At 52.9% G+C, this 12,347-nt stretch overlaps 1 protein-coding gene across 1 annotated transcript in view; it reads right to left on the reverse strand.

Moving 5' to 3' along the window:
- Positions 1-3,519, reverse strand: part of GSG1L (GSG1 like) — a 186,437-nt gene extending 182,918 nt beyond the window's left edge. Inside the window, exon 1 of the mRNA XM_064478546.1 lies at positions 3,122-3,519. Coding sequence (XP_064334616.1) covers positions 3,122-3,470 — 349 coding nt within the window. The 5' untranslated portion in view covers positions 3,471-3,519. The remainder of the gene's footprint in view (positions 1-3,121) is intronic.
- Positions 3,520-12,347: the final 8,828 nt, after the last annotated feature.

A 12,347-nucleotide genomic window follows, 5' to 3' on the forward strand; every position in this document is an offset into this window, starting at 1 on the left:
AAGAAATTACCGAACAGGCGTTTGAGAGGAAGGAACATTTAGCAGCTGCTTCTCATGGAGAGGTTAGGATTTTGTGGTTGGTGTTTTCATTGGAGTGAACATAAAATGCAGAGAAAGGAAGAAAGCCGTCCCTGTAGTCTCACAGGTGGGAGGGAAGGAAGTTAGTCCTCGGTGTTCTCAGGGGTGTGGAAAGAGGAGGACAGGATTTTGTTGTGGGTGGGGGGGCGTTGTTAAGGTGTTTTTTCCTCTTCAAGTAGAAAATAAATTTTAAAATGGTCGCAGAACCCAGAAGAAAGGTTGTCATAGCAACAAAAGTTTGAGGCCAGGTACCTCCTGGCACCCTTTCAGTACCATGACAGTGGAGGGGCAGGATCTGGGCATCGTAGCATCAGCCAGGGGAACCATCCAAGCTGGCTCAGACCTCCCAAATTTCTCACCAGCACTGACAGGCTGATAACTATTTTTCAAGCTCCCAGGGAGGAAAATTATGATTTTCTAGGAGGAACGACCTCCAGCCAACAGTGCTCAAGAGAAAAGAGAAAACTGTGGCTTTGTCTTATTTACCCAACAAACTAACTATCCACGTTTTTACTAACAAAGGACTGGGGTGAGGGTCTTATGCTGAACCCCCCAAATCACTCCCTTCTACGATCTCCAACTGCACTATTTTCTTCCCTGATCATTTCGCCTTGATTCCTTTCTGCCCCAAGATGACAATTCAGGCCCCCTCATCAGCAGTTAGGCCAAATAGAAACCTCTCTGAATGTCTAATTCCTCATCTGAAAAATGGGTACCATAGAAGTGCCTACTGCCAGGGTCTTGGCAAAGATTCAACAAGGTCTGGCAGGTGAGACGTTTCAACAATGCCTGAGGCACATTCAAGACTCAAAAAAAAAAAAAAAAGGCTAATATTGTTTTTAAATGTTTTTCAATTCATAATTTTTTTTAACGCTCAGGTTTAAACATCCTGGGTCATGCCCTGGATGAGCTACACAGATGAGCTACAGGGAAATAATGACCAGGGTCGGGGGTGTGAGCTTCAGGAAGAGGCCAGGAGAGACTTCAAACACTTGAAAGGCTCAGCTGGCCATCGAGGGCTGGACCCTCCTTGGGGCAGAGACAGGACAACTCCACTGCCAGAGACACAGCGTTGGATGTAAGTGTGAATGTAAAGGAAGGGGCAAGTGGTCTGCATTTCATACAAAGGAGAAACTTAGAGGTGCTGTACGGGGACCCCTACCCCAAAAGGTGCAAACATTCCCCACAACAAGGCATTTTGAGATGGGAGAGGTTAAGGTTCTCCTGGAAAGCAGGGCATTTTAGCCAAGATGCCTTCTGAGGTAAATTTTATAATTATTATTACATCCCAGAGTAAAAACTCAAGTCCTGAGAGCACACCGGAAGTGAGTTGGATAGGGTGAACCAGCTGGTCAGGGGTGGGCTCCTACTCCAAGCTTCTTTGGCAAACAGCCAGCATCAAGCAGGTGGTCCCAGAAAAGTTCGGTGGGGCAGCCTCAGAGGCAAGACAGAGCAGGCAGCACCCCGGGAAGCCTCTAGTTCATGGTCCCAAGACCTCACCTAGCATTTATCCTGCAAATAGGTACTAAAGACCTTCTGTGCACTACACACTAACCACAGGCTGGAGACAGCAATGAACAAGACAGCTTGGGCCCTGCCCGCATGGAGTGACATCCTGTGGGGACAGAGGACAAGAAGCTGGTGACCAAAGGCATGCCCCCGGAAAATTTCAGGTTGTGCCAAGTGCGATGAGGGAGATAAAGGCAGTGATGACATATAAAGGTGCAGAGACCCTACTTCCGAAGGGCGATAGGGAGGTCTTCTCTCCAGAGGACCCTGCCTGGGAAGACGGGTCAGGAAGTCCCATGGGAGCTGAGGACCAGCCAGGGAACATGGGGGGAAAGGCATTCCAGGCAGAGGCAGCAGCCTCCCTGGGCTTATTTCACACTTTCTTCTGTCTGTCCTTTAAACCAGTTAGGCCAATGGCTTATTCAGGGCAAACTAACGGTTGTCACCCACTCCTGCCTACATGTGAGTACACACACACACCACGTTGACATGAAAGAGCTCTGCACGCACGGAGGAGGTTTAACCTTGGGGAAAGAGGTCAATTCACTCAAGAGAGTCCCCACACCTGGACTTGGAGCAACATCATCTAGGAGGCACTGGGTGGGTAGGTAGACCAGCACCCCCAGCATCTGGCACAACCGTCATCCCCTGAGTCCTGCCAGCAGCTTCACTGTCTGCCGGGGAGACACTCTCTCCGGCCCTGGCTGCCTCCAGCGGGCACAGGAAAGGGTGCGAGGTAAAGGAAGCAGTTTGATCTGCCTTCTGAAAAGTCACCCCTCACCGCCGCCCCCGCTCCTGCCCATTTCTGATCGAAGCCTCTCCGAGCTGTCCCGCTTTCCAGCTTGCCTCCTCTCCCCGACCCTGCAGCATCCTCTCCAGGCGGGGGCCAGGACAGGAAGGGCTCCCTGCTGGGAACCCACCAGACTGTCCCCACTCCCCACTCCTGCGCTCCCCAAGTCCGGTCTGTGAGCGGTTTAGGGCGGGTTGGGAATGGGGTTGGCAGAATGACCATCTCGGCTCCTGGGATCTGCGGTGGGAGGGGCGGCTGATAGCAACAGTCCCTGCACCACCAGCACCCCGGGCGGGACAGGGTGGATGGGAGTATCCAGTGCCCCGCGAAAGGAAGAGGGGGAAGGGGCGAGCATGGAGATGAGTTCTGGCGCGGAAAGGAACGCGCGCCCCTCCGACCCGCAGCCGGGGAGGGTGCCGGGAGACGCGTCTCTGGGAGGCGACGTCCCCAAAGGCGTCCGGCGCTCCGAAGGGGCAGGAGCTCTGCCGGAACCTTGAAACGGCGGAGCGTCCCAAACGCTCGGCGTCCGATCGCCCCCCCACCCCAACCCCGGACCTGCCCAAGGTGCTCCCCGCCCCCTGAACGTCCGGCCGAGCCTGCGGAGCGCGGGGCACGGCGTCCTGGCGGCGGCGCGGGCCCCCAGCCCGGGCGTGAAGAGGGAGCGCGGGTTTGGGGCTCGGGCGCCGGGGCCGCGCAGCCCGGGGAAGCTGGGAGCCGAGCCCGCGGGCGCCGCCGCTCACTCACCAAGCCCGCCGAGCTCCTCCTCGCACGAGTACCAGATGCCGGTGTGGAAATTCCTGAAGAGGAAGCGGTCGTCTCCTGTCTCCCAGCTGTAGAGCGCGCCGCCAGGGGGGCCGTTCCCCGCGGCGGCGGCGGCGGCGGCGGCGGCGGCGGGGGCGGCGGTGCCGTTAGCCGTGGCGTTGGCGCCCGAGTTGGGGCAGTTGGCGCGCCCGCCCTGGCCGCAGCCGGGCTTGGGCACCCTCTGCGTGCCCTGGCACCAGTATGTGGTGAGGAAGGCGGTGGTGGCGAAGAGCAGCGCCAGCAGGTTCAGGGCCACGGCCAGGAGCGCTCGGCCGCGGCGGCTCGTCTTCATGCCGCCCGCGCCGCCGGGACCGCGCCGCCGGGGAGCTCCGCGCGCGAAGTTGGCAGCCGGCGCCCCGCGTCAGCGGCCGCTGCCCGCCGCGCCCCGGGGCTCGGGCGCCTGCGATGGGCGGCGGCGCACGCGGCGCGGGCCCATGACCCGCCCCCCGGGGTGGGGGCGCGGCGCGCGGGGGGCGCAGGGGGCGGGCGGCGGCGGAGCGGCTCCGGCGCGCCCGTAGCCCGGAGCGCGAATGCACCTCGGCGAGGAGTCGCTGGCGCCTGGCAGCGGCCACGGCGCAGGGACGCGCGCCCCTCCGTGGGGAGACACCTGCAGGCGGCCGGCGACACTGTTCTGGCGCCCGCCCTCACGGTGAGAGGGGGCGCCGCACACCGGGCGCGGGCAGGGGCCCGGGAGGGAAAAGACGCCCCTCAAAGAGACCCGCATCCGCGTGGGGAGTCTGAGAAGCAAGGAAGGTGCCAGAAAGGCGCTCTCGGAAAAAGAGGCTTCCCACGAGGGACGTGGAGCAACAAGATAAGCCGGGAAGGGGCATTTCACGCGGGAACTAGAGAAGCCCTGCCCTCGGGAGAGGAAGGCAGAGCCTGCTGGGGCGCCCCACGAGGGACAAGCACCAGCAGGACTTCCCCAGGAAGGAGCCCCAAAGAATCTGAGCTGCAGAGTTGAGTTTGCTGGGCTTCCCACAACTAAGAAGCAGCAAGACCCGCTGGAAGGGATGCCTCATACTGATCCTGGAGCTGCGGGACTCATCAGGAGAGATGCCTCATCATAAATGCCGGGCTTGTGCTTCCCCTGGGGGGTCTCCCAGGGGGATTCGGGCGGCATAAGCCAACAGGACAGGCTCCTGGATGAAGCTGCAATCACCAGGGCTCCTTATCATGGCATGGAACAGCCAGAAGGGTGGCAAAGAAGTGGCTCACACAGGATGCCAAGTGTTGGGTATGACACATGGGGCTTCCCCACGCAGGCCATCCCCACCCACCTGAGACCTGAGCATCATGGCCCAAGGAGGTCCCATGCCAGACACAAAGTTGTTGCAGTTACCAGGCAAGGGTGCGCCGCAGAGGCTGCCAACCCAGAATCTTCAAGGTTGGGGTGGGGGCAAAATGGTCAAGAATACTGACTCTGGGGTCAGGCCACCCTGGGGCTTGGGCAGTTGTGGGCTTTGAACAAGTTACTAAACCTCTCTAAGCTTCAATTCCATATCTATAAAAAGGGGAGGAATTTGGGGCTATTGTCATGAGATCACACCAACGAAAAGCACTTGGCACATAGTAGGTGCAAAATACGTGCTGGCCATTATTATTAACATCTGAACCAAGGTCAGTGGACCAAATTCACACAAAGCATTTCAGGATCTCTTGTGCAAGGTGGGATTGCCCAACTGTGAGCCCTCCATTGTCACCTCTGCCTCTACTCTTAGATGACCATGTTCCCTGAACCCCTGTCACACTGCACAGCACAGGATGCCCGATGCCCAGGATGTGCAACAATTAATTGCACGTTGATTGCAAGAGTTCATTTGAATTCTGCCCAAGCTGAGAACTGTTCCAACGACCCCCAGTTCGTGGAGTGGCAGGGCTTGCAGAATTCAAGGTTAACGGATTATGAATTGCCTTACTCTGGTGGGTAAGCCTGTGCTCACTGGCAGCTGCTGCTACTCTGCCCGGGGGTAGGTGAGAGTAGTTGTGGGCAGGAATTCCTGGCAGGAACCCGTAAGAAGGATGGCCAGGGGTCTCCAGACTTGTTTATTAGATCCCTTTTCTGGCCGTAGGCAAGGCATTCCCAACTATTTAGAGAAGGAGGACCTCCATGCAGTAATGGTGGCACTGAGGGTATTGGTTGACAGAGAAAATAAATCATGGCAAACAGCTACAAGGAATTCAGTAACACTTCTAAACAGGCATGCAATATTCATCAGAGGAGTATCTGTACACATTTGAAAACCAATCCCTTGGGTGGGGGCTTCAGACAGTGGTTTGTGTACATGTGGGCAGGACTCAGAGACCTACAGGTTGGGAACCTTGTCCTGGGCATCCAGATGCAGAGAGCCCAAGTGACTTATGTCTCAGAGACCACGCTCTCTTAAGAAATACCAAGAGAAAGCACAGAGGAGTTTGAAATTTCCATCTAAGACACTCTTCTACTCGCTGAGCGCCTACTGGATGCTCGTCACCAGGGAGAAAAGAGCATGAACAGCATTAATAAGTACATTGTAGAATTGGCAGGTGTTAAGATCCAGGGAGAAAAATAAAGCAGGGAGAGAGATAGAAGTGAGGGTAGCATATTGTGATTTTTAAATGAGGGCTTCTGGTCACTGGGAAGGTGACACTGGAGCAGAGGCTTGAAGGAGGGTGGGAGCAAACCATGGAGATATCCCAGGAAAGAAGGTTCCAAGAAGAGGGAGCAGCCAGTGCAAAGGCCCTGAGGTAGGGGGAACTGAGAGCAGTGTGGCCAGAGCTGAGTGGGCAGGGGGAGAGCAGAGAGGTGATGGGGGGAGGGGACAGATCACAGGGTTGGAGTCTGTTATAAGGACCCTGGCATTTACTCTGAGTAGGATGGGAACCTGGGGATGTTCTGAGCAGAGGAGAGACACATCTGACTTCGAGTATACCAGGACCATTCCAGATGCTGGGTTAAGAACAGAGGAAACCCAGAGACCAGCTAGGGGCTAGTGAGTGAAGTCGGGCACGTCATGCTCAGACCAGGCTGGTGCAGACCAGGCTGCATCTGCGTTGATTTTAAAAGCAGATCCAGCAGCATTTGTTCAAGGATCGGCTGTGGGACGTGAAAGATGACTCTGAGGTGTTTGACAGCCTCAAGAGGAGCCAGTGGAGGGTGGGGCTGAAGATGGCCCAGAAGATCTGAAGTTCTGACTGATTTTGCCCTGGGCTTTGTACTCAAGCTGGAGCTAAGGGCAAGGGGTCAGAGATGTGCCACCAGAGGGAGCCACTTCTTGTGTCTACACACCCTTTCTGAAATGAATCCAAACTCATTAGCAGGTCCCCTAGATAGATGGGTATTTTTATCCTCAAAGAGTGATTCAGTTGGAATTACCTTGGGTGTGGACAGGTGTTAAAGAAAAATTATTCCTGACCCTTGTTAAGACAGGAAGGCAGCCTTTACTCAGGGACCAGTGCAGAAGTTTTGCCCCAGGAGCGAGAGATCATCCTCAACTCTGAAAACAAGCCGGACAAGAGGAGGGAGCAGGGAGGGGGTCAGTGGATGGACAGTTACTAAGAGGAAACACCAGGGCTGGGAGGATTCTGGCTAAAGTGACTTGACAGAATTCTTGCTGAAGGTGGCCCGGGAGGATAAGATATCCAGAGTTGGGAATGAGAGGTTTGACTGGGTTTTGAAAATGAGGGATTCTTGTTAAACTGAACCAATAGGATTCTTGCTAAAAATGAAGTACGCAGGCCAAGGACAGAATCCAAGGTCAGGGCCTAGTTGAGAAGAGGGCTCAGAGGAGCCTGACTAAGGTTTGGTCAAGGAGGGTCTTTGTCTGGGGTTGGTGGGGGTGGGGTTTGTTTAGGAGGCCAGACATGTGGGCCCAAACCCCTCCCCCTCCTCTTCAGCCACTGCCATAGACCAAGGCCTCCCGTCTCTCCGCTGTTCCCCAGCTCCCCCCCACCAGCTCTCCTCCCCTGCACTTGCTGCCTGGGAGATAAGCCCAGTGCCTCCACGTAACCTCCTCCAAGCACTCCCCAAAGTCTAGATGCCCCAGTTTGCCTCTCCAGGTCCTGTGCAGCTGGCTCTGCCCACATCTCAGCCCCTCTGCCTGCCCCTCCCACACCACCGCCACACCACATCACTTCCCTCTTCCTGATGTCCCTGGGCTGGGACAGGCTCCAGGCCTCTGCCTTCCTTCCACCCTCAGCCTGGACGCCCTTGCTGCACTTATCCTGTGTGGCCTTCAAAGTGCTGTTTAAACATCGCTCCAAGCACGGCAGAGCCTTGTCTGCCCCTGGCCCCTACCATCCAGCCCTTTGTCACCCCTCCTCTGAGCTGTGATGTCTGTGGACAACTGTCTCCCTCACGGGCCTGGGGGGGGGGTCCCTTGAAGTGCCCCCTACTGGCAGTCTGCAAGGCCACGTTTGGCCCACAAGCATGTTTTGTTTGGCCTGATTGGAATTGGCCTCCACAGGGTGTTAAATTTTCATGAGTTGCTAACATTCAGTAATCATGAGATTTCGTGTAAAAATCTAGACTTCCAGCTTCTCCTGCAAGATCAAATTACCTGCCAACACTGGGCCTGCGGTTTTGCATGGCAACCACTGGCAGATGTCCCCGTACGGGGGCAGGAGAGGCCATAGTCCCACAGGGCCCTTCCATCGTTAGGGATACCAGCTGAGGGACCCCTGGAGGCATTTGAATTTGAGAACCTGGAATCAAGGCCCTAAACATTTCCGATAACACCCGTCTATGATGCTAAAGACAGGATGATGATTACAGTCGGGAGGTGGAGTAGTGTCCGGGAGGGGCCATGGCGTGGGGTGGGGGGCTTCTGGGGGCTGGTCACACAGGTACATGCAGTTTATGAAAACTCATGGATCCGTACAGCTGGGAATTGCGCCCTTTTTATATTCAACAAAATTGACCAGAAAAATTGTTGCTATTAATAATGAAATTCATACTTTTCAGAAAACATGAATATGCTTTGAAGGGACATGACCCATATGCGTCTCGGTTTCCGTTTGGAGTCAGCTGCTGCAAAGGCTCTCACCAGCTTCTGGGCTTCCTAAGTCACTTCCTGTTTCCTAAACCTTTGAAATAAAGCTTGGGAAACCAGAACATCCCCAGCCTCCAGGCCCTCCTAATTACAGCGAGGGATTAGCCAATTTCCAATTACCGGTGAGATTTTTTTAAACATCGACTCCCAAGGTATCTAAGCCGAATACACACTTTACTCCCTGGTTAAGATGCTTCTCCAGGGCTTCTGTGAAAGCCGGCCTCGCACTGCTGGTGTGTGTAACGTGAGGCTGCCTGCCGCTCAGGGCCAGTCTTCCCCAGGGAAGAAGGGACCCTGGAGCTCTGTGCAATCAAAGAAGTCCCAGAGGGTGGCTTCTCTGGAGGAAAAAGAAACCCACTTCATTAGCAAGTGATCAGCTGGAGTTTCTCTAAAACTGTCTTAGTGCTTCCAACAACTATTCAAGAAGAATTTATCAGGCCCTGGCTCTGTGCCAGGCATTCAGTGAGCAAGACCAACCAGGTCCTTCACCCGGCTTACGTTCTAGAGAAGGAGACAATAATGAACAAGGAAACTGCTAATCAATTTGATAATCATAGATGGTAAAACAGGACGCGAGAGGCAGCAACCAGGGGCCTCGTTGAGGAGGGAGAGTTGAGCTGAGAGGTGTTAGCAGATGTCTTGAATGGAGGATGGAAGATCTGAATTTTAGTCCTGGCTCTGCCATATCTGGGCCACACCTGTCTCTCAGAGCCTCAGTTTTCCCATCTGTAAATGGGGTAGAGGAAGGGGACATCATCAGGTGCTGAGCATCCTCACCACAGGAAGAGTCTTCCATCCCCTATCACTCTCAACCTGCAAGGGGTTAGTTGCCTCCATTTGACAGATGAGGAGACTGAGGGCACATAGAAGAGGCTCTGAACATTAGGTATAGGGGTGTGTTGGGGAGAACACCTATCCTACGGCCTTGAACATCAACCTAGGAGCTTAGATCTTACCCTATCAGCGAAGAAGATCCAGTGATGACTGGGGAGCCAAGAACACGACATGCCCAGGGTTGTGTTTCTGGAAGGTTGCCCAGGGGTCAGTGGGGTAGGTGGCTGCGAGGTGAGGCATCTTGGAGTTGTGTCAGAAGATACGTGCTGTGGTCCATGCCGAGCACTGAAGCCTCCTCTGGGATGAGAAGGAAGCCTGGACTTGCTACCTGGCTGCATTCACAGAGAACAAGGCCAGGGCACACACGTACTCCAGGACATCTGCTCAAAAATGTGCTCAGAAACCACAGCGACAGGGTGACGGGCAAATCAGCCTTGGCTCTGAGGGAGGGACCAGGAGGGAAAGGAGACAGGCCTGGACAGGAGAGCCTCACAAGGGTCCCCACCATCAGCTGTGACATCCTCTGGATGACAGGCTAGGGAGGGTCTTTGGGGCTGGAGCATAAATGAATCATAAGAAAGGGTCTGGGAACATTTCTTTGGGACCGAAGGCATGTCAAGCACTTTGGCCAAAGGGATATAATTGAACCCTTATGGAATCCTTACTCGATCTCAGCTGGAGAAGCTGAGGCTCAAGAAGTAGCAGGGCCGGGGTCAGCGTCCACGGCTGACTCTCTGTGGTCTCCAGGTGAATTTAGTGCCCAGGTGAAAGTCCCACAGCTCAAACTCGCCTCCTTGTTCCCAGTACTTGGTGGGAATTTTCCCAGTCCTCAGGAGCTGTAGCTGGTTTGTTTTACTACTGTCTGGAGGCGGGACAACGAGGAAGGTTGGGGAGAAAACAGGCATTTTAAGTTCTCCTGAACCAGCTCTTCCTGGGCTGTTTTTCTGAGTGGTTTTTTCCAAACTGTTTTTTTGCTTCCCTCTGCTGCCCTCTAGGGGCCGAGAGCGGGGCCACAGGCCTTGGTTCCCGGGACCAAGAAGAAAGCCCCATCTCTCCCCATCCACCCACCACCAGGAAACGAAAACTGCAGGAGAGCAACCTGAGGGACACCTGGGACTCGATTAAGTGATTAAGAGCAAAGGTGTCCAGCTGGGCATAAATATTTATAAATTACATAATGATGCAGAAATATATTACGAACAGTATAAAGCATATATAAAAACTAGAAACTTTTCAAGGACATAAAGATTAAACAAACATTGTATTTATATGTTTTTATTTTATTTACAAACAGTATAATAGACCTTTTGGCCTTTATTTAAACATTCTTAGTAATATTTTTTTTTACAGCTAGCAATGCAATTGCATATACTTTTTTTTTAAAGTATGGGTTAATGTTCTACCAAATGGTGATTCAAGAGTCTATTTCTGGGGGGGAAGTACAGCTCAATGGCAGAGCATGTGCTTAGCATCCACAAGGTCCTAGGTTCAGTCCCCGGTACTGCCATTAAATGAATAAATGAGTCTAGTTCTATGTAGGGTTATTTCCATACTTGATCTGAATGGCGGTTAGAGCTGAAAACAGCGCTGAAATTTGGATTTATAAATCCAAATGAAAGAAGCATCTCATGGACTGTGCTTTCTAAATATCAATATTCATATTTTAGTCCCATTCTCAAGATGGGGAACCGTTTTTGGTGAAATCTGGCTAATATACATCCATCTTCCTTGATGTCAGTCATTGAGTCTTGCAGACAAATCAGAAGATTGGTATCCGTGTATTTTTAACAAATGGATTCAAAACCCCCTGAAAGTTTCTTTTGGAAGCTTTTTGAAATTGGAACTTCCTGTTTTTAGGTTCTCAAAGTGTGCAGACTTGGAGAGTTTTTAAGGGAAACACACGTTCGTTGCTTTTTGGCAATAAAAGCTCATAACAATGGAAACATTTCCAAACATCTGCTTTCAAAATGCTCTTTCCAGCACAAGTGTCTCTCAAAAAGCGGTTACATTCTCTCGCATTGTTTAAAAATTACCTTCCTCTTGGAGGAGCAGATTGGGTGCTTTGTTTTTTGGGGGGACAAGTAGTTGACAGTCACGTGGCACCCAAGAAGAGGTCAGGGGATGTGAGCCCTTGTCTTTTTCACAAAAGAAGCACATGAGCCTCATCTCCAGGCTCAGCAGTTGTTTAAGGTCACACTCGGGGTCCCTCCCCATCTCATAACAAAGTATCATTGAAGAGTCTTCTTTGCGAAGATCTTGTCCTTAGCAGTAATAATACAAATCATAAATGTGATAATAGAGAACACGGACCCTGTGTCAGGTGCTATGTAAGAGGGGCCCCACAGACTAATTCATTACATCCACAAATAACCCTCTGAGGCAGGTACGGTTCTAGATTTGTTGACAGATAGGGAAACTGAGGCACAGACGTGGCAAAACTGGGAGAAGCCCACCAGAAGGCATTTTGAGGACATGGTTGTTGTGACGTGACAGATGAGACTGGCAAAGGGGAGACTGTTATTGGGGGATGGCGATGCCACCAATGTGAGAACATGAGGCCTCTCAAACTTGGGAACCAGAGCTTCCCCCACCACCCAGGAGACACCCTGAGCTTCTAGTGGACTTGAGTCCAGGCCTGTGGCTTCGGCACAGCCTGCAAGGGACACCCAAGTTCCACACTCTGATGGAAGGTTAGGGACACGGGACTCAGTGGCAAAGGGTGACTCTCGCCTGTGCTCACATCTTCCTGAGGTTTCTGATCAAGACACACCTCCTGGAGCCTCTTCTCTTTACCACACCATCTGTTAACCAGTGAAGATGCTCACACACACACACACACATCTGTATGACACTCCTTGTATTGGTTTAGTCTCCCAAGTAAAGCAAAGAGAAAGACAATTTAATGAGCATCTACTACGTGCCACACAGTGTACCCGGACCTACACACAAACAACCTTCATTTTCTCCCTGCAACAGCCCCATGAAGACTGTGCCCTTATAGCCCCATTTTCAAGATGAGAAAACTGAGGCTGAAAGAAGTGTGCCCTGTAAGGTCAATGGCAGAGCTAGAGTTCCGCCCCAGGGGTGTGACTCCAGTTCCCGTGGCCTGGGATGCGTTGACCTGGCAGCTGTTGCCTCTGGAAGTTCCACCCACGAACTCTCTGCATGGCCAACTCCATCCTCTGTGGGTCAGGAGAGGTTTTTGTTTATTTGTTTGTCTTATGGTTTTTCTAATTGAAGATATTTATGTCACATTGTGTGGAGTTTGGGCTAGAAAAGAAATCCATTGAATTGAAATAGGGTTTTCT

Source organism: Camelus dromedarius, chromosome 24 (assembly GCF_036321535.1).
Source record: "Camelus dromedarius isolate mCamDro1 chromosome 24, mCamDro1.pat, whole genome shotgun sequence".
NCBI lineage: Eukaryota > Metazoa > Chordata > Mammalia > Artiodactyla > Camelidae > Camelus > Camelus dromedarius.